The following is a 20,126-nucleotide window of genomic DNA, read 5'->3' as shown; positions in this document are numbered from 1 at the left end:
TTCCTCCCTCGGCCATTCCCCCCCCCCCCTTCCTCCCCCGGCCATTTCCTCCCCCCCCCCCCCCCCCTTTCCTCCCTCGGCCATTCCCCCCCCCCCTCCCCCCCTTCCTCCCTCGGCCATTCCCCCCCCCCCCCCCCCCCCCTTCCTCCCTCGGCCATTCCCCCCCCCCCCCTCCCCTTCCTCCCTCGGCCATTCCCCCCTTCCTCCCTCGGCCATCCCCCCCCCCCCCCCCCCCCCCCCCCTTCCTCCTTCGGCCATTCTCTCCCCCCCCCCCCCCCCCTCCCTCGGCCATTCTCCCCCCCCCCCCCCCCCTCCCTCGGCCATTCTCCCCCCCCCCCCCCCGCCTTCCTCCCTCGGCCATTCCCCCCCCCCCTTCCTCCCACGGCCATTCCCCCCCCCCCCCCCCCTTCCTCCCTCGGCCATTCTCCCCCCCCCCCCCCCCCTCCTCCCCCGGCCTTTCTTCCCCCCGCCCACCTCCTCCCCCGGCCTTTCCTCCCCCCCACCTCCCTCCCCGGCCTTTCTTCCCCCCACCTCCTCCCCCGGCCTTTCTTCCCCCCCCCCCCCCCCCCCCACCTCCTCCCCGGCCTTTCTTCCCCCACCTCCTCCCCCGGCCTTTCTCCCCCCCTTCCTCCCCCGGCCATTCTCCCCCCCCCCCTTCCTCCCCCGGCCATTCTCCCCCCCCTTCCTCCCTCGGCCATTCTCCCCCCCCTGCCTCCCTCGGCCATTCTTTTCCCCCCCCCCCCTTCCTCCCTCGGCCATTCCCCCCCCCCCCCCCCCCCCTCCTCCCTCGGCCATTCTCCCCCCCCCCCCCTTCCTCCCTCGGCCATTCTCCCCCCCCCCCCCCCCCCTTCCTCCCTCGGCCTTTCTTCCCCTCCCACCCACCCCCACCTCTCCTCCTCCCTCCCTCCCTTTCGCCGTCTCTCCTCCCTCCCTCCCCCCCCCCCCCCTCCTCCCTCCCTCCCTTTCGCCGTCTCCTCCCTCCCTCCCCCCCCCCCCCTCCGCGCCGCCTTTCGCTTCCTCCTTCTCCTCCTCCTCCCTCCCCCCCCACCGCCTTTCGCTTCCTCTTTCTCCTCCCTCCCCTCCCTCCCTCCCTCCTCCCTCCCTCCCCCCGCCGCTTTTCGCCTCCTCCTCCCTCCCTCCCCCCGCCGCCTTTCGCCTCCTCCTCCCTCCCTCCCCCCGCCGCCTTTCGCCTCCTCCTCCCTCCCTCCCCACCCCCTGAGGAAAAAAAATCAGGGTCCAATGTGTGTTTCTTAAATCTCCTTTTTAAGAAGGCGAGGGCTCACCAGTTTTGGATACACATCAGTCAAGCTCTTCGTGTCGCAGAAGCCAAGTCCCAGTGGTGACCTTTAACCTTGAGCCAGAAGTCATAGACATCATCGGCTGCTCAAACGTGGCTTTGACGAGCACGTGTGAAAGTGTTGACGGCCCTTCAGCAGAAACTGCCGCTTCCCCATTTGCGGAAAAGGGCCCCATCAAAAAGATAGACAGTGGAGTTCAGAGCCGCCTGAAACTGAGGAAAAAGAGGTCGTCTGAAGGACAGAGAAGGGAGGTGTGTGAAGCAGCCAGTGAGGTGGGTGAATTGGTGGCTGGTGATGGAGAGCCCTGTGTTAGAAAAATAGAAGAACTGGATCCAGCTGGTAATGAGGAGAATGCAGGATCTCCTGTCTTTAACAGGGACAGCGACGGGTCTGAATCACTCAGTAGAGATGCAAAGGAGAATGTATGCCACAAATTATTCCATGGTTCCCTTCAAGATGAAGAAGACACTGCGCCTTTAAAGACCAGAGCCCAGGAAGTGGAAGGTGATTGCATGACTGTGCCCGTGGGCAGAACTGTGACTGATCCTGTTTGCTGCAGTCTTGGGGACAAGTCTACAGGAGTGCCTGTGTGTGAAAATGAAGCTTCCATTTTGAGGGACCCAGAGGTACTGACTGAAGATACCTGTCTTCAGCAAGCAAAGCCAAACTGCTCTAGTGTCCTCGTTGGAGCCCCCGAGAGCAACCTTAGAAGTGAGGTGGTAGCGTTCGAACCAGGTCGGCTGCAGAACAGCACTGCTTTATGTGAAGCTCCAGCAGATAGCCCACTGAACTCTTGTACCCTTGTTGAGGGACTTCTCTTCCCTGTCGAGTACTACGTGCGGACAACTCGACGCATGACCAGCTGTCAGCGACGGGTGGACCTGGACGCAGTGATTTACAGCCACTTGGGAAAGTCCAGAAATGGTGGCAGAGGAAGGTTTAGGAAGTCCATTCGTAACCAAAACAGTCCTGTAAAAGGCTCCTCCAAGGCTGAGGGAGAGATCAGTGACACGTTATTACTTTTTAACAGCCAGGAGGAATGTGTCGGTGGGTCCAATGAAGCTTCCACACAGCCTGACTCTCAGGACCCCTGCAATATTGGTGTTGAGTCTCAGCGTATTAAGTCAAACAGAGGGAAAGAGAGAAAAAGAGGCAGTGGAGAATCTATAAAATCCAAGCTCGCTGATGCTGAATTATTTAAAGATCAGGAGCTTGCAGAGTGGACTTTAACGGATCACAGACTTCCTGATGATGATCAGCATGCTGTGACTTCCGATGTTCAGAGTGAGAAAGAGGGCAGGAATGAAAGTAACATTTGTCGGCCAGTGCCCAACACTAAAGGACTGCATGGAAATACTGTAAAAAACTTGAGTGAAGGTTATGACTTTTCAAACATTACCAACTTTAATATCAAGAGTTCCAAGCTGTCTCAGAATAAACCCAAACACATTATGGAACCACTACAAAACTCTATCAAAAGCCAGACCAATGATGTAAGGCCTTTCAAAGAAGTCCCGAGTGATCTGCTAACAGCACAAGGGGAATTGAGTGTGCCAGAGCATCACTCGGGCTTAAACAGTGATACTGACAGTCAGGAAATGGTCCCAGAGACTCAGCAAGATCCCTCTGTTGGTATCTCGTTGAAGAAGAGTTTGAGTGGTACACGGCAATCGTTTGAGTGGAGGATTGACTCAGACAGAGAGGAAACTCAGTCACAAGTCTCGCAGCCCAGAAGGAGGGTGAGGCTTCCGAAAGGTGAGTACTGAGTGAACTTGTGTACTGTTGAATTTTACTAGCTTTGATGGCAGGTCTCAGGATTGATTCATTCTAAGTGCTGACATTACAGTTAAGAGTGGGTAAAGCATGTTTATTTAGGAGAAGGAAAGAAAGAACATGCATTTATATAGTGCCTTTCACAACCTCAGGAGGTCCCAAAATGCTTCACAGCCAATGGAAGTACTTTTTGAAGTGTAGTCACCGTTGTAATGTAGGGAAATGTAATGGAGATGGGGGTGGCAGCTGGTAAGTAAGACCAGAGAGTATGCAATGATCTACCATTGGGCAACGAGCAGCATCATGGTGGTGTTTAAGGGGTTAAACGTGTATTATTGCCATCTAATTAGTCCCCAAGTTGAGTGTCTGTGTACTACTTGACCCTTAAAGGTTGATTTTTTTTTTTTGCTTCTATCTTCAGTAAAATGCTACTGCAATAAAACTGTTTTTAAAATAAAAATCAGAAACGCTGATCTTTAACCACTGTATCACAAAGGGTTAATTGAATGAGTCATTCGAGAAAAAAACTGCAGATGTGCAAAATACGAATATATAAATAAAATATTTTTTGGAATGTGTGTAGCAATCCAACAGTTCATGCAGAACCTCATCAGGAGCCTAAAGGTCAAATGAATGCACAGTCAATGTAGTGAGTGGATTATTTAAGGTATCTCATCTCTCTGTTTTATTTCTACCATCATGCTAAGGTATCACATAAGTAAGTAGACTTGTGGCAAAGTTAATAGCAAATAGAATTAAGAGGAAGTGGCCACATAGAGAGATGATTGGAGAGCAGAAAGAAAGGGAGAAGGGGTAAAGGTAAAAGGAAGTTTGTTGGAATGGAATGGTTTGAGGAGCGGTGTCCTGTGTTGAAGCTGCTCTTATTTACTGTGTACATAAATGATCTGGTCAGGAATTGAGGGAACAAAATCAATATTTGCTGATGATACTAAATTGGGGGATATGGAAAATTGTGGAAAACTGCAGGAGGGCATAGATAGCTTAACAGGATGGGCAAATAAGTGACATGCTGTTCAATGCAGGGAGCAGAGGAACGTTGGTGTGCAGATACACAGGTGGTAGCACAAGTAGATAAGGTTGTAAAAAAGTCTTGGTTTTATATCTAGAGGTAAAGAATACAAAAGTAAGCAAGTAGAGTTAAATGTACAAGACAGGCTGCAGTTGGAGTATTTTGTACTATTTTGGGAACTCTATTTTAGGAAGGATTTAAAAGCAATGAAAAGGTGCAGTGCAGATTCACAATTTTATGAAGGGTTACAATTATGAAAAGAAATGGTTTACGGTTTTTAAAGATAAGGGAGGGACATCTAAATGATTGGAGACTGGAGCTATCCACTGTTCTATAATAGATCTCAGAATGAGCATTGATCCCAGTCCCGTGGACTAATCCTATTGTAAAGGGATCATGTTGCCCTCATTCAGTCTGCACTGTAGACGGGCAGATGCTCCATGCAGCTGCCCTGTAAATGAAAACTTGGGATGTAGTGCTTACCTCTGACTTGTAGATTTACTTTGACCTATTAATGGTTTGCCTAACTTCTCCTGTGAATGTGGAAGGCCCATTATGGATAAACTTTTGAGGTTGCTGATGTATTGGGATTTGTGTTTTCCCAATAGGTAATGGCTATCGTAGAACACGTGCTGGCTCCAGGAAGCTTACCACGCAACTTGAAGATGAGACACTGACGTGCTCAGAACCAACACTCCCTGTTAAAAAGCCTGTTGTCAAAAGGCTGTTTCACAGCCTGGAGGTCCAGGATTTTGACCTGCCTGATGAGGAGTACGGTCGACTTAAAGAGAAGCTGAGATCCGAGGTGTTGAGGAAATCACTTCTTCCTTCCCAGCATGATCGGGTTGACTGTACTGTGGAAACTCAGGTGGAGACTGACAATTGGGATTCAGGGCACTGTGAAAATCCACATTTACAGGACGACCTGGTCAGTAAACAAGCTACAGAAAACATCGAGGCAACCACCCCACAAAGTAAGACGGCTTGACTATTCCTAAAGCAGGAGGGCTTAATGTTCTAATCAAAATACATTGGTTATTTTTTTTTAAAGGCCTAATATTTCCCTTTTTCTCTGTTTGCCAAGTTAGGAATCCTTCTGAACTCACGTAGTTAGGCAGAGGTAGGACAAACATACATCATAGTGTAGGTTCATCTTCATGCTGTTGGGAGTGCTTAATCGGGCCAGATATGTATAAACTGTACCCACGCCGTACGAGTTCTTTATTCTTTGTGCGCATTAAATATAGATATATGCATGTACGACCTGTAATAGTCGTAAAGCTATTCTGTGTTGAGTATGCAGGCTGAGCTGCAGCTCCCCAGTAAGTTGGGTAGCACCTCTGTTAGTGGCAGACTAAGTGAGACTCCTTAAAGTTGGACTCCCAACAGTCTTCAGCACTTGAGACAGTAAATTTGAAGTTTACATTTTGTCTGGTTCAACCACATCTGGAGTACTGCGCTCAGTTCTGGGCACCCCACCTCAGGAAAGATATATTGGCCTTGGAGGGATTGGCAGTGCAGATTCTCCAGAGTGATACCGGGGCTAAAAAGGTTAAATTATGAGGACAGGTTGTATAGACCAGGCTTGTATTCCCTCGAGTATGGAAGATTAAGGGGTGATATAATTAGGTGTTTTAAGATGATTAAAGGATTTGAAAGGGTAGATAGAGAAACTATTTCCTCTGGTGGGAGAGTTGGAAAAAGGGGGGTATAACCTTAAAATTAGAGCCAGGCCATTCAGGGGTGATGTCAGGAAGCACTTCTTCACACAAAGGGGAGTGGAAATTTGGAACACTCTTCCCCCAAAAAAACTGTTGAGGCCAGGGGTCAATTGAAAATTTCAAAACTGAAATTGGTAGATATTTTTACGGCAAGGGTATTAAGGAATATGGAACCAAGACAAGTAAATGGAGTTAAGATACAAATCAGCCATGATCTAATTGAATGGCGAAACAGGCTTGAAGGGCTGAATGGCCTCCTGTTTCCAAAATTCTATAGATTATGGAACAGTTCCTGCAGATTGGAGGGTGGCAAATGTAACCCCACTATTTAAAGAAGGAGGGATAGAGAAAACAGGGAACTACAGACCGGTTAGCCTAACATCAGTAGTAGGGAAAATGCTAGAATCTATTATAAAGGATGTGATAACATGACACTTAGAAAATATCAACGGGATTAGACAAAGTCAACATGGATTTATAAAAGGGAAATTGTGTTTGACAAACCTACTGGAGTTTTTTGAGGATGTAACTGGTAAAATAGATAAGGAGAACCAATGGATGTGGTTTATTTGGATTTTCAGAAGGCCTTTGTTAAAGTTCCACATAAGAGGTTAGTGTGCAAAATTAAAGCACATGGGATTGGTGGTAATATACTGGCATGGATTGCAAATTGGTTAACAGACAGGAAACAGAGAGTAGAAATAAATAGGTCTTTTTCGGGATGGTAGGCGGTGACTAGTGGGGTACCGCAGGGATCAGTGCTTGGGCCCCAGCTATTCACAATATATATCAATGATTTGGATGAGGGAACCAAATGTAATATTTCCAAGTTTGCTGACGACACAAAACTAGATGGGATCATGAGTTGTGAGGAGGATGCAAAGAGGCTTCAAGGCGATTTAGACAAGTTGAGTGAGTGGGCAAATACATGGCAGATGCAGTATAATGTGGATAAATGTGAAGTTATCCACTTTGGAAGGAAAAACAGACTAGGCAGAGTATTATTTAAATGGTGATAGATTGGGAAATGTTGATGTACAAAGGGACCTGGGTGCCCTTGTACACCATGCAGGTGCAGGAAGCAGTTAGGAAGGCAAATGGTATGTTGGCCTTCATTGCAAGAGGAGTAAGGATGTCTTACTGGAGTTATACAGGGCCTTGGTGAGACCACACCTGGAGTATTGTGTGCAGTTTTGGTCTCCTTACCTAAGAGGGAGTGCAGCGAAGGTTCACCAGACTGATTCCTGGGATGGCAGGACAGTCGTATGAGGAGAGATTGGGTCGACTAGGCCTGTATTCACTCGAGTTCAGAAGACTGAGAGGGGATCTCATTGAAACATATAAAATTCTGGCAGGGCTGGATGCAGGGAGAATGTTTCCCCTGGCTGGGGGTCCAGAACGAGGGGGTCACAGTCTCAGGATACGGGGTAGGACATTTAGGACAGAGATGAGGAGAAATTTCTTCACTCAGTGGGTGGTGAACCTGTGGAATTCTTTACCACAGAAGGCTGTGGAGGCCAAGTCATTGAATATATTTAAGATAGATTTCTAGACACAAAAGGGATCAAGGAGTATGGGGAGAGAGCGGGAATATGGTATTGAGATAGAAGATCAGCCATGATCATATTGAATGGCCATAAGGCCTACTCCTGCTCCTATTTTCTATCTTTCTGAGTCTGCTATTTTACTGAATGATATGCTGCTTTGATTTTGTAATAGAACAAATTTAAATATGAAGGTATTGTTTCCTCTATAAACAATGTGTGTGATCGTGTGCCAATCTGCTTATTCAGTGACAGTGGGTTTTAGTTGTGATATTTTTTAAACTCCCCACTGATGGGTGAACATCAGATCAGGGACAGGTTTATCTGCTGTGGTGAAACCTTTCATCCGTGTAAGTGAGAATCTCCATTTTTGCATGTTATCCATCTAAATGTATGGATGTGCATCCATTAAACACAAGTTAGTCATTTTAATGCTCAATTAAATTGAAAGCTAGAACCTTGTAATGAACCCGATTAATACACAAATGTTTTCCACCCAGAGAGTTCGGACTGCAAGGAATTGAGCAGGACACCAGAAGAACCAGCGGCAGATGGTGTCATTTGCCCTTACGGTCAGGAAATGCCAAAAACTACACCTGGCCATAAACTATCTTCCAGCGTACTGCTATCTACGCCTTCCTGTACTCCACAGGAAAGAAGCGTTCACCAGCATGACCGAGGTGCAGGTAGCCCTGTGTTCCCTTCACTTGGCTTCACTCCTGCATCTGGTCCGATTGGACATTCTCCGGTGCTTTCCCAAAGCAATTGTCAAAACCAGAATTCATCCCAAACTAGCACATGGTCACATATGTGTGAAGATGTTCAGAATAACGATGGGAACTGTGGGAAATGGTCGCAGACATCCGCTGAAGGAGTGGAGCCATCTGAGTTAAATCGGTCCATTCCAGCAGTAAAAGAAGACACACTGTGTGTTTTGTCTGCAAGAGAACCTCTAGATAAGAAAGATGAGAGAACTGAGGAGCATTTCCACGTCGATTGTGAGATGAAGTTCAGTCAGCCAGAGGTGCTGAATGAAGTTCATGCTGTAGAATTTTCCGAAGAGAACACTGTAATTGAAGAGGTAAAATCTTTATTGGTACATGCAGGTTAGTGTGGTGGTGAGTTTTGTTTCCACAGAGTGTTGGGGGTGCAGGGTAATGCCCGCCAAGTCCCTGATCATGAATATGCTGATGAGGGAGAGGTGCAAAATAGAGGCTGAACACTATCCCACAAGGGTTAGGTTATCTGGTGAGCCGCTGTACTGAGCCAGGCTGCTGTAACTTGCATCCCCTCTGTGAAAGATGTGTGATTCAGGGATGCAGAACTGAAAAGAGGACATTTCTTATTGTACTGCTCTGATCTGTCCCTGTTTCAGAGTAAAACAGTTTCTTTCTCGAACTATCCTAAACAGAAGAAATGCAATTATTATTTGTGTTAAATCTACCACCTCTAATGTTCACTTCCCTCCCTTCCCCGTTTTCAATTTTACCCTGAATGCATTAGGTAGGAGACAGCATTAATTAAGCTTATGTGTGTGCAGTATGTGTGTTTATGTAGCAACTTGGCAGTTTTTACCTTTGGTTCATTTTGAAACAGATGGGGGAGAGCACTGGCTTTGTGCACATGCCTAGAATCCAGCAGTTCTACACTCTTGAACAGGTTGTGCGTAACTTATTTTGGTTTCAAAGTCTTTTAACTAACTTTTTTTTGTAGGAGAAGGATACCCTGACTCCTGCTCTTCCTGCTAGCCAGTTAGAGCAAAAACTGAAGAGGCAGACATTGCAGCTGATCTCCAAGATACAGGTTAGTAAATACTGACCAATACCAGAATTAAAAAGGCAGCGTTTACTCTGCACAGGGACTGATACCAGTGATAGAAACCTGATTTTAAACTGGTTCAGTATAATGTCCAGCTCTGAACTTAACCCTGGGAATGGTGCTGGGAACTTGGTATGGTTGACCCAAATCTCCGGAAATTAGTTTTCCTTCTGCTTTTGAACCCCCCCACTCCCCCAACCGTATCTTATTCATTCGTTTGAGGAGCAGATGTACAAGAGTGACTTGACACGTAGGAATTCTCTTGTACCATGCCTGCTCTTTTGCCCTGTTTACTAACCAATTGTAGGTTTCCTTCATCTCCACTTAATAAGAATTTTAATGCAATGAAAGTAATCAGCTGATTAGCAGAAACAATATTAGAGCTGCTTGCCTAGACCTGGCTACTGAAAATGCTGACTGCATTGAGACATGCTTAGGCTTGGCTGTCATGTGCTTAAATGGTCATTTTACTGTTTAGGCTCACAAATAGGAAATGACCATGGGGAGCAGCAGGTACTGTAGTTTCATGTGGAAAACCTACTGCAGGAGTCGGAGCCATCACAAGAGTAGGGGGAAAATTGTAACCCCACTAGGTTAAAAAAGGAGAGAGAGAGAGAAAACAGGAAACTACAGATTGGTTAGCCTAACATCAGTAGTAGGGAAAATGCTGGAGTCCATTATAAAGGATGCGATAACAGGACACTTAGAAAATATCAGTGGGATTAGACAAAGTCAGTGTGGATTTATGAAAGGGAAATCATGTTTGACAAACCTACTGGAGTGTTTTGAGGATGCAACTGGTAGAATAGATAAGGGAGAACCAGTAGATGTGTTTATTTGGATTTTCAGAAGGCCTTTGATAAAGTCCCACATAAGAGGTTAGTGTGCAAAATTAAAGCACATGGGATTGGTGATAATATACTGGCATGGATTGGAAATTGGTTAACAGACAGGAAACAGAGTAGGAATAAATGGGTCTTTTTCGGATGGGTCTCCTACAAAAGGGCAAATTTATACCCATTCTAATCAAGAGTCCGGTGCAGGTATAGGGGCCGGTTTTATGAATGCATGCTATCAGCGGGGAGCCGAGTGATTTCACAATATGCATTGCTTGTGGGAGAGGCTCTCCGTTAATAAAATTGGTCCTATAGTGCGGCCCTGGTTCCTGTTGTGAGGCAGACTTGTTCTGTAATAGCAATGGCTCATTGATGTATTAATATTTGAGGACAATAAATGGTTTTATCGCTTGTATTTATAGACTCCATCCACTTCTTGCGTTATTGACTTGTGCACAGTATTCTGGGTAGTGAAAGAGGCCAGAACTTTATGTATCACCTGTGCCTGTGAAACAGCGGTGTTCCTGTGGGCCCCACAGCAACTCAACCAGTGGACTAATATTCATACGTGGGCCTTCGATAAGGTATGGCTGCCTGTGCCCTTCTCGTTGCTGGGAATTGGCTTCATTCTGATCAGACTGTCTTGTATTCAGTGCTAAATGATTCACTTTGAATAGCATTAAAGTAAACGTTTGACCCAACTGCTTTAAATTCTGACAATATTATGGATGCCTTGTTGAAATGATAAAGTTTAAAGCCTCATCAGCCTGTCTTGTGACATCTGTGAAAACCTACATAGCACCAGATAAATGAGGGCCTTCCAACAACTCCACTGTATGTGGAAATGTGCTTAATAATAAACAGCATTGGAGCTACAAGTCGGAACGTGACATTTCCGTTCACCTCTCTGTTCTCCTCTCCACACCCCCAAAAGATCCTTCCAGGTTTTGCCTTGTATAGCTAACATCCTCTTCCCCTGGTTTGGGAGGAGCCTTAACTCCACCTTCCCACACCCCAACCCCTCAGGATTGTTATACGTTGTATATCTGGATTAAAAAAGAAAGTAATATTTAAAGGAAGATGTGTACACTGGGTTACCAACAGATATGAGTTTTACTGTATCTTGATTCCGTTTTAAACTTGTCTGCTGTGCTTAAAGCAAACCAAACTGTGTTTGTTTGGTATTCAACCCCTGATTTAACTTGCATTTCATGTTCACCGGACCACTGGTGAACATGGCAGGTGATTGGGTCCCCAACCTGAACCAGTGTCTGAGTCATCTGCCAGAGGACACGTAAAAGCAGGCCAGAGATCTGCTACCTCCTTTTTTTTGCTCCTGTTAGTCTGTAGGGAGGTTGTTGGGTCTTCTGCTAGGCAACTCCCTACTGTGACAAGGCTGCAATTAGGAACTCGTCTGAGTGTATCTGAACTCTCAAATCAAATTAGTAGGAGTAGATACCTCTGCTTCGTCCCAATCTGGTTTCGCATCACAAGTCATTGATGCCACAGTGCAAGCCGGCATCTTATCTGATTGGGTATGTTTACAGACCAGTTGGCAACAGTTTTATTTTGGTTTCATGTACAGTTTGTATTGTGTTTTGGATCGAAACTCAACAGGAAGTGGGCTGATTGTTGTGATCAATAGTGAGGTACAGGAGCCCTCTGCTTTTTGAAGTTTTTACCTGATTTAGGTGCTAATTTGGTCTCCACTCCTCCTTGCAGGTTCCTATAATCGAACTCATCCCCATTCCAGATGCTGTGAACATCCTATGTGTGGCCTTTGGAAGCCTGGAGATAAGGGAAGTGAAGTAAGGCTACAAAGCTCATTGACAAAACCATAGAAATACTGTAGAAAAGATTGATTACACACCTCACAACATTTTGCAGGGATTGGGGTTTTGCACTAAATTTAAAATTGTGGAGCAACCTTTGCATCCTGGCACACTATCTCCAATCAGGTATTTTTGTGGTAATTATAGTTTTGCACACTGGATGTTTTCACGAAAATAACCAGTTCCACAGTATATTGTTACATTTTATAATCAAACCGTTGAAATAGACAGGCCTCCAAAGTTCTTTGCACCATCAGCACACGGAGTGATGTGAAATGGATTTGCACACTGCTCAGTTGCTGGGCCGAGGTGCCAGCACAGAGCAGAGACCAGGTGCTTTCTGACCTAATGGGAGGGGAAAGCAGCAGAAGCATCCCAGGCCCAATCAGATACCCCTCTTGGCAGTTTTCACGGGTAAAGGCCTGCAGCTACCCTCTTGGATACTGAGTAGTGTGAGGAAAACTATTTTCTAAGAAATGCAGAGAAAAACCTGAAGAGAATGCATTGGCACAGAATTCTGGCACTCTTGCTGTGCGTTGGCGAGTGATAGTACTTGGGTTAGTTCCCAGATGTTCTCTGCAATGCCATGCCATTAGAGGAAGCACTGAGTGGAGACCAGTCGTTAGCCCACTGGCCTGCTCTCACATAACTCTCAGCAGCTGGTTAGAGAGCAGAATTAGCAGGTGCAGAAGCAGGACATCTTCTTGGTCTCTGTCTTTGTGGGACTACTGTGTGTGGCTTCATGAGGGGAGATTTTTTTTTAAAGAAGCTTCAAAGAGTGTGTCATAGTGAGGGGCCATTAATGTTAAAGTGCGTTCTAGAATCATAGAATGGCTACAGCACAGAAGGAGACCATTCGGCCCATCGAGCCTGTGCCAGCTCTCTGCATGAGCAATCCAGCTAGTTCCACTCCCCTGCCATTTTCCCGTAGCCCTGCAAATTTTTTCCCTTCAAGTACTTATCCAATTCCCTTTTGAAAGCCACGATTGAATCTGCCTCCACCACCCCCTCAGGCAGTGCAGTCCAGATCACAACCACTCACTGCGTAAAAAAGCCAGACAGCCTTTTAAAGAGAGTTTACTTGAATTTTATAAGCATTATGTAACTGTTCACTTGCATACAGATTGACTTCACTTGCAGTTAAGGTACAGTATCCAGACACTGTAAAGAGCTTTGCTCTATATCTAGCCTGTGCTATACCTGATCTGGGAGTGTGACGGTACAACGTAGAGGGAGCTTTACTCTTCATCGAACCCGTGCTAAACCTGCCCTGGGAGTGTTTGTTGAGACAGCGTAGAGGGAACTTTATTCTGTATCAAACCTGTTCTACGCCAGACTAGAGTGCATATTTAATGGTGAACCGTTCCATTCCCAGCACTGACACCCTTCACTTTGAGTGCAGATTCTCCAAACTTTTTTTAAAACAAAAAAGAACTCCATTATTATTTATTCAGAGTGTAACTGCAATCCTAATAATGGATCAAAGGGAAATGCATTACAGCAAATGAGGTCGCAGCTCAGCTCATAGTGGTATGTTACAGACAGACAAGCAAAGTGGCTGATCGATTTTTCTACTGCTGCTGTTTGTTTAAGAGTATTGCACTCCACTGAGAGAGGCTTCATGGAACACACTCTGCTGCAGACAGGAGATATAAATGCAGTGCGCGGGCTGCCTGGAAGGAGGCTGATCTGCTCTTGTGGCATACTCCAGAGACAACGCATAGAACTGAGCACACTCTCCAAAGAAGGACGGTCAGAGTTTGTTTTTATCTTGTTTCTGTGTTGGTTTGCTTGGTCAGCAAAACCTCAAATTTGCAAAATGTGTTAGCTATTGTCTGGCTGATGTTTGTTTGGAGCATTAAAATTATGGCAAAAAGTGCAACATACAAGGGTTTAAAGGGTTCAAGAGCAACAGATTAAACAAGGATGAAGGGGGAGTAGCACCACATGTTGGGACACTAAGAGGTGAAGACAGTTGTCCCATTGATAGAGGATAATCCTCCCACAGAGCTTTCTGGAAGTATGTATTTCAGTGGGATAACTGAGGGTTTCCCATAGATCACCAGGACACAACAAAAAGTAAGATGGGTTAGTTTACGAAGAAGAAAGGAAGGTTGGTTAAATAGAATGATTGTACTAACAAAGGATTTTAACCAATCTGATGTCAACTGGGAATACCCAAGCAGTCTAGATCTAATTAGAAAATGGATTGCGTGGCCGCTTTCTGATTCCTCGTGCTAGAGATGCCACAAAAGATAACTCATTTCAACTTGGTAATGGCAAGTGACCCAGGTGACATAGTGGATATGGAAGTAGAGCCACCATTGGTCAAAAGCAACCATAACATGATTTAAATTTGTCCTGATCTGGGATAAACCAATGCCAAGGGAGAAGCAAATAACTGCGGCCAATTTAGGAAACGCTCTGGGGAAATTCCTCTCGCACTCCCTAAGGCAATCAAGCAAGCTCCAGGAGACCATGGTTTCCCATGCCTCATCACGTTTGCAACTAGCACCTTAAATGGGTTCCTTATTTCCCAAACCTGACATTTCCCCCCCCCCCACAACATTGCCCACCCAGACCTGAAACAGGAAAATGGTGCCTTTATGGAGCTGGGGGAGGAGAGGAAATATTTTGTGTAGAGTTAATGACTGTCTGTCTGAATTCTTGCGGTTAGGAGTGAGCGATGCATGCAGCTGGTCCCACCCAATGAGATGGTTCTGGCTTTCAGTGAAGTCGAAGGGGAGGCGGAAGCTTTGATTGGATCGACTATAATGAGCAACATCGTTATCTGGTGAGTGCATAACTCCCTCTGACTGGATTACAGAATCGAGTGTACCCATCGTTTCTCATTCATTCATTGACTCTATTAACCCTTGACTGAACAAGTCCTGTCATCCTCGCTTGACTGTTTCATATGATTTCAGCTCATGCAGTGAGGCTGAAATTAGTGATATAAATATCTTGCAGTAATAAACTACTGAAACATCAGAAATAGCCTTACTAACCCATAAGTGTTAAAATACACACTCGGAACACAATTTCAGTTGGTTCTGCATTCCCTGCAGGCTCTGTAGTTTCTTTCCCACGTCCATTCTCCCTCCTGCCTTTAGTTTAACTTGAGGTAGAAAAAAAAAGGAAAACTAATCTAGGCTAACCTATTTTCCTATCCTTTTTCTCCTCTCTCAAAGTTTTAAACCTCTTCTTCTGGCTCTCACCCTCCATCTTGGAGGTGGGAGCATAGGAACAGGAGTGGGCCATTCAGACCCTCAAGCCTGTCCCGCTATTCAATTAGATCATGGCAAATTTAGAAAAACTGGGTTTTCATTGGGTTTATATTTTTAATGCCGATATGATTGTCGCTCACTTCTAACTTTGTGACACTAGACAGTTGTGGCCCACACATCCCTTGCCTACCTTAAAGCCTGTATGCTGATCTTCTGCCTTGAACACCAACTAACTATTCAAGGATTAATAGCTGATACCTGCATGAGCTGCTCTAGCCTGAAGTTGGCTGTGATTAAAATAGCAACGTCTGCTTTCTTCTTCCATGTAATCCTGTTGTTTAATCAGATTTTCAAAATGTATGAGCAAGTAACATTTGAGCGTGTAACCCTCGGGGATGGTATCAGCCTGGCTCAGTTGGTAGCACTCTCACCTAAGGGTAAGAAGGATGTGGATTCGAGCCTCTATCCAGGACATGAGTTGACACTCCAGTGTATTGCTCAGAGAATGCCACCTTGTCGCAGGTGCTGTCCTTCGGATGAGACGTTAACCCAGGCCCTGACTACTACTGGTGGTTCAGATGGATGTTAAAAGATCCCATTGAAGAAGAGCAGGAAGTTCTCCAAATGTTTGGGCCTACATTCCTCCTTCAGCTAACACCACTTATAAACAGATTAATCAGTATTTAATCTCACTGCTGTTAATGGGGTCTTGCTGTGTGAAAAATGGTTGTCACATTTGCCAACATAATGACAATATACTTCAATGTGATTCATTGTATGTGAAACAGTTTGGGGCATTTCTGATAGATGTGATAAATCACTATATAAAAGTACTATTCAAACTACTGTAGGTGTTTTAATCCCAGTCTCACCACAGTCTGACCCTCCTCCATTCAACTCCTCTCCCTGTTTTCTGTGTGCATCGCTTTGTTCTTTGTGATATGTCATGAGTGATATTATTCAATGGGTGTTGGTCAGATAGTGGAAAGGAGAGAAACTCGGACCAGATTGATTTTTGTGTGTTTATCTCTTAGGAACTTAAAGACTGGGCATCTCCTGAAGAGGATCCATTTAAGTGAAAGATACCCTGGTACTGTCTGCCAGAAGGCCTATTCAGAGTCTGTAAGGATCAGTACTTTTATCTTTATAATTGCAGATGGTGGCAATATTTCACAGACCTCTGGTTTGTGACATTTTTACTTCCGGGAGGGGGGAGCGCATTAGCAACAGATTAACGAGATAAGAGTTGTATAGCATTGTGGATTTAATGATAGTGGGGACCAGGGAGTAAATGAAATGCTACACATAATACTCTGATAAGAGGGAGTGCTATTTGAGCGAGAGACCTGGTGTCCCTATATTTACCTTTCACTTCTGAAACCTATGTTTTGAATCCAGTTCAGATTGATGGAAGGAAAGTTGTGTCTGGTTGTAAGGGTCTTAACTGAAGTGAATTTAGCCGGTTCCTAGTTGGTGCAAGTCCACAGCACAAAACTGGCATAATTTGGCATGTAATTGTGAACTGCAAAGAGGACACAGAATGGCCAATGTTGGAAACAGCAATGCCAGACTGGTGCAGTAGGAAACTGCTTATCTAAATTTAGGAGTGAGATTTACTCCATGTTTATTTCATGCATATCTGACCTAGGAGGGTCTGATGCTGATGCTGAGAGCAAGATGCACCGATGTTTCATCTAATACCCTGATGATTCGAGAACAAAAGATTACAACAAAAAAAACCCATAACTCTCCATAACGGAAATGGGCTGTTTGTTCTTAATAAACAGTTTCGAAATGCGGACATGCACCTGTGGTATAGTCTGTGTAACCCTGGACCAACGACATGTATTTAATTTCAATCATTTTGTTCACAGTGCCAACAAATGAGAACATTACGAAGTCTGGACCAGCTGACTGTCAGCCACTCAATTAAATGACTTGCAATAGAAACTGCAAATGCTGGGGATACACAACAGGAATGTCGGTGTCTGCGAGGAGAGCCAAAAGACCGGTTAATATTTCAGATATCAATCCTTCGTCAAACCAGAGTTCTGATTAAGGATCGATACCTGAAAAGTTAACCTCTCTTCTTCCCCAGCACCCCCGCCCCCCTCCCAACTGTACAGATGATGACAGTCCTGTGTACTTTTAGCATTTGCGGTCAAATTTCACAGAAAAGTGAACAGAATCGCGGAATGCAATGGCTCTAACTATAAATCAACAGAATTGTGAACGCAGCTCCCAAAGCAGCAGTGAAATGAAAACGGACTGTGCCTGTTGGAAGTAGATATTAATAATAATTGTTTTATCTTTGTATTTTAGGGCATATTGTTCGTTCTCCTCAGTCACCGGTATGTTGGCCCCTCCGAAGGATCTATCGGAGGGCGGGTCTGTGTTTTGAGAATGGTTGGTGTTAATCCCATGAGTGGTAAAAGTGTTCCCGTCATGTTGTACAAGCTTCCCCTGGGATGGAATGGAAGGTAAGGTGCATTTTGTATTACGTGTGCATAAATGCCCTTCTTTAGGAAAATGCTTCTACTTCCCCCTCGATGCATCCATTGGTAAAAACATCGTCCAGTGTGTTACTGATCTACGCAGACTAGAATGTCTCCAGTTCGATCCTCTCTCTGCTAAGTTAGCTGATCGAAGGAAATTAAAATCGGGTGTGGTGTAAAACAAGCGCCTGATCCGATCCCATCGGTTTCCCGGTGGGCACGTTAGGTTAAAATGATCCCCTGCACCCCCTCCCCCAAGTGTTTTCTTTTTGTTCCAAGCTCTCATAAAATTGATGGAATATGTTTGTGCTAAGTGTTTTATTTACTTAGCTTAATAACAGCAGTAGTGAAAAAATAACTTTCTCCCTTTTTTTTCAAATGAATTTATTTCTTAAGCAGGTACCTTGATGGAGGTGTCAAGGGCCAGTCCATCGCAGCAGTTGTAACCCCTGGAACACTGGTGCTTTGGAACCTACTGTCTGGCCACATCTCAACCATGCTGCAGCACGACCCCAATATGCACTGGTCACTTTTCCACTGGGCAGAGGCCGACTCCTGCCTCCTGGCCAGAAAGAACGATGGCACTGTCTATGTCTACAAATGTGTGGGAGCCAGGACAACAGAAATATAATGTTTTCCCTGCACTAAGATTAATGCAAGAAAAGCAGTTTTGCCATTTAATTATTTATTTGAAACCTGTTTACCTCATCACAGTTGAGTGAAAAGCACTAAATATGTTTGCAGGAAAAAAGCACTTAAACCTTAAGGTGACTTATGTTTCTTGTGCACAATGTAAAGCTTTTCCACAGTATTTGGATTGATGTACTGGACTGTTTCACAGTGTCTGTTATTGCTGATGGGGGTGTGTCAAGTATTAAAATCAGTACTGGGCTATTTCAGTAAAAGGTTCAAAGGACACTAACTATTCTGAAAGTCTGTAATGTTGAAAATCCCCTTTTATATGTGTAGGTGCAAGTATTCAGATATTTCCATTCTCCCTTCCCAAATGTACTGTGCAGGAAGATCCACAGTAAGCAGTGTGGCCTTTCCTTGTTATAATTTTTCACAAAAATGTGTAAAAAAATATCAGGAATTTCCCTTGGGGGATATATTTTCCTTTGTTCACTGTTGACAGAAACAGTTCCTGAGAATATAAACTGGGAAAATTTGAGTTATATTCACACTGATGTTTTCATTGACAGTGGCTAACCTGGTATTTACTTTTATATTACTGTCTGTCTTCTTCCGTTTCCTTATTAGCTGAAATTGTCAACTTTGTAGGATTAAGGAGCATCAAACTATATCCCAGCACTTTTGCTGTAACCATACTTGTTTAAACATATAGATGAGAGAAGACCAGTGTCAGAGGCCTATATTAATAAATAAAAGATGGTTAAACAATCACTCCTGTACATCATGTGGAGTCACTGTCTGTGTTAAGGCAGTTATTGGATACAGCAGTCATTCAGTCTACCTTAGCATACAGAGCTTGGTTTGGCATCTAATACTCTTACCTCTAGGTCAGAAAGTTGTGAGTTTAAGCCCCTTACTAGGATTTGAGTACATAATCTAAACTCATCCCATCTTGCAGTAGTGAGGGATTGCTGCATTGTATTGTTAAAGATGCCATCCTTCAGATGAGATGTTAAGCTGATTTATTGTCTGTTTGTGATGATGGACGTTAAAGAGCCCATGACACTTTTTGAAGCAGAGCAGACAGTTATCCTGGTCTCCCTCAACCAAAATAATAAAATAGATTCAGTGGTCATTCATGATACCCCAGTGAGTACAACGGCTGCCGTGTTTGGCTACAATCTGCACTTAAAAAGGAGACAAATTGTTGAAGTACTTTTAAAATAATTGAAATGATAAACTGCTATGTGAATGCAGGTATTTTATTCCTATATAAACAGCTCACATAAAAACAACAATTTGAATAAGAAATAACATCCCACAGAAACTGACTAATAAGCTGGGGTGCAGAAGCCCTAGTAGAGTTTTTGCTCTGAGTTATGCAATGCCATATAGTGTGCTGCAGTCTGGAGCTGCTCCTCCTGTGCCAGTCAGCAAATGACTACCTAATTTTGACCCATTCCATAGCGTGACCTCTCTAATTGTTTCCATTGCCCCCACATTTCATGGTGAAGTGCTCCCCCATGGGGACACCCCCTTTCAGTCATGTAGTCGCCCTCTAAGAGGTGCCTTTGATCAAGGCAAAACTTTGTAATTGCAGTAATACTGAAGGGAACACCATTCAATATCGTCCCATGGAATGGTGCACAAAGCCCTTGCTGCCTCTCAGTATTGGGAAACCAACCAGTCAAAGAATCGCTATCAGACAAGACTTACTGGAGAAACAACGACATATCCACACTGCACAAACTGTAGATAACCTGGTCAAATGTGGACTCTTGAGAGGCGCTCGATGTGGGCATAGCGAACAGCAGACACTGAAGCATTGCATGCAAGAATGTAAGCAGCTGCTTTTCTACAGTGATGAAGACTGCTAACCTTCAGAATGGTCAATCGAGCGTCCAGAGCGAGCGCAGATC

The 20,126-nt window shown here is 44.8% G+C and overlaps 1 protein-coding gene across 1 annotated transcript in view; it reads left to right on the top strand.

The window, feature by feature from the left end:
* Positions 1–18,978, top strand: part of palb2 (partner and localizer of BRCA2) — a 20,614-nt gene extending 1,636 nt beyond the window's left edge. Inside the window, exons 4-14 of the mRNA XM_068003752.1 lie at positions 1,269–3,053; positions 4,710–5,075; positions 7,867–8,447; positions 9,080–9,169; positions 10,443–10,604; positions 11,743–11,828; positions 13,446–13,604; positions 14,530–14,646; positions 16,114–16,201; positions 17,402–17,559; positions 17,974–18,978. Of these exons, the coding sequence (XP_067859853.1) occupies positions 1,269–3,053; positions 4,710–5,075; positions 7,867–8,447; positions 9,080–9,169; positions 10,443–10,604; positions 11,743–11,828; positions 13,446–13,604; positions 14,530–14,646; positions 16,114–16,201; positions 17,402–17,559; positions 17,974–18,205 (3,824 nt within the window). The 3' untranslated portion in view covers positions 18,206–18,978. The remainder of the gene's footprint in view (positions 1–1,268; positions 3,054–4,709; positions 5,076–7,866; positions 8,448–9,079; positions 9,170–10,442; positions 10,605–11,742; positions 11,829–13,445; positions 13,605–14,529; positions 14,647–16,113; positions 16,202–17,401; positions 17,560–17,973) is intronic.
* Positions 18,979–20,126: the final 1,148 nt, after the last annotated feature.

Source organism: Heptranchias perlo, chromosome 22, assembly GCF_035084215.1.
Source record: "Heptranchias perlo isolate sHepPer1 chromosome 22, sHepPer1.hap1, whole genome shotgun sequence".
Taxonomy (NCBI): Eukaryota; Metazoa; Chordata; class Chondrichthyes; order Hexanchiformes; family Hexanchidae; genus Heptranchias; species Heptranchias perlo.
Note: the sequence above shows the minus strand (reverse complement) of the source record. Positions and strands in the feature narration are given on the sequence as shown.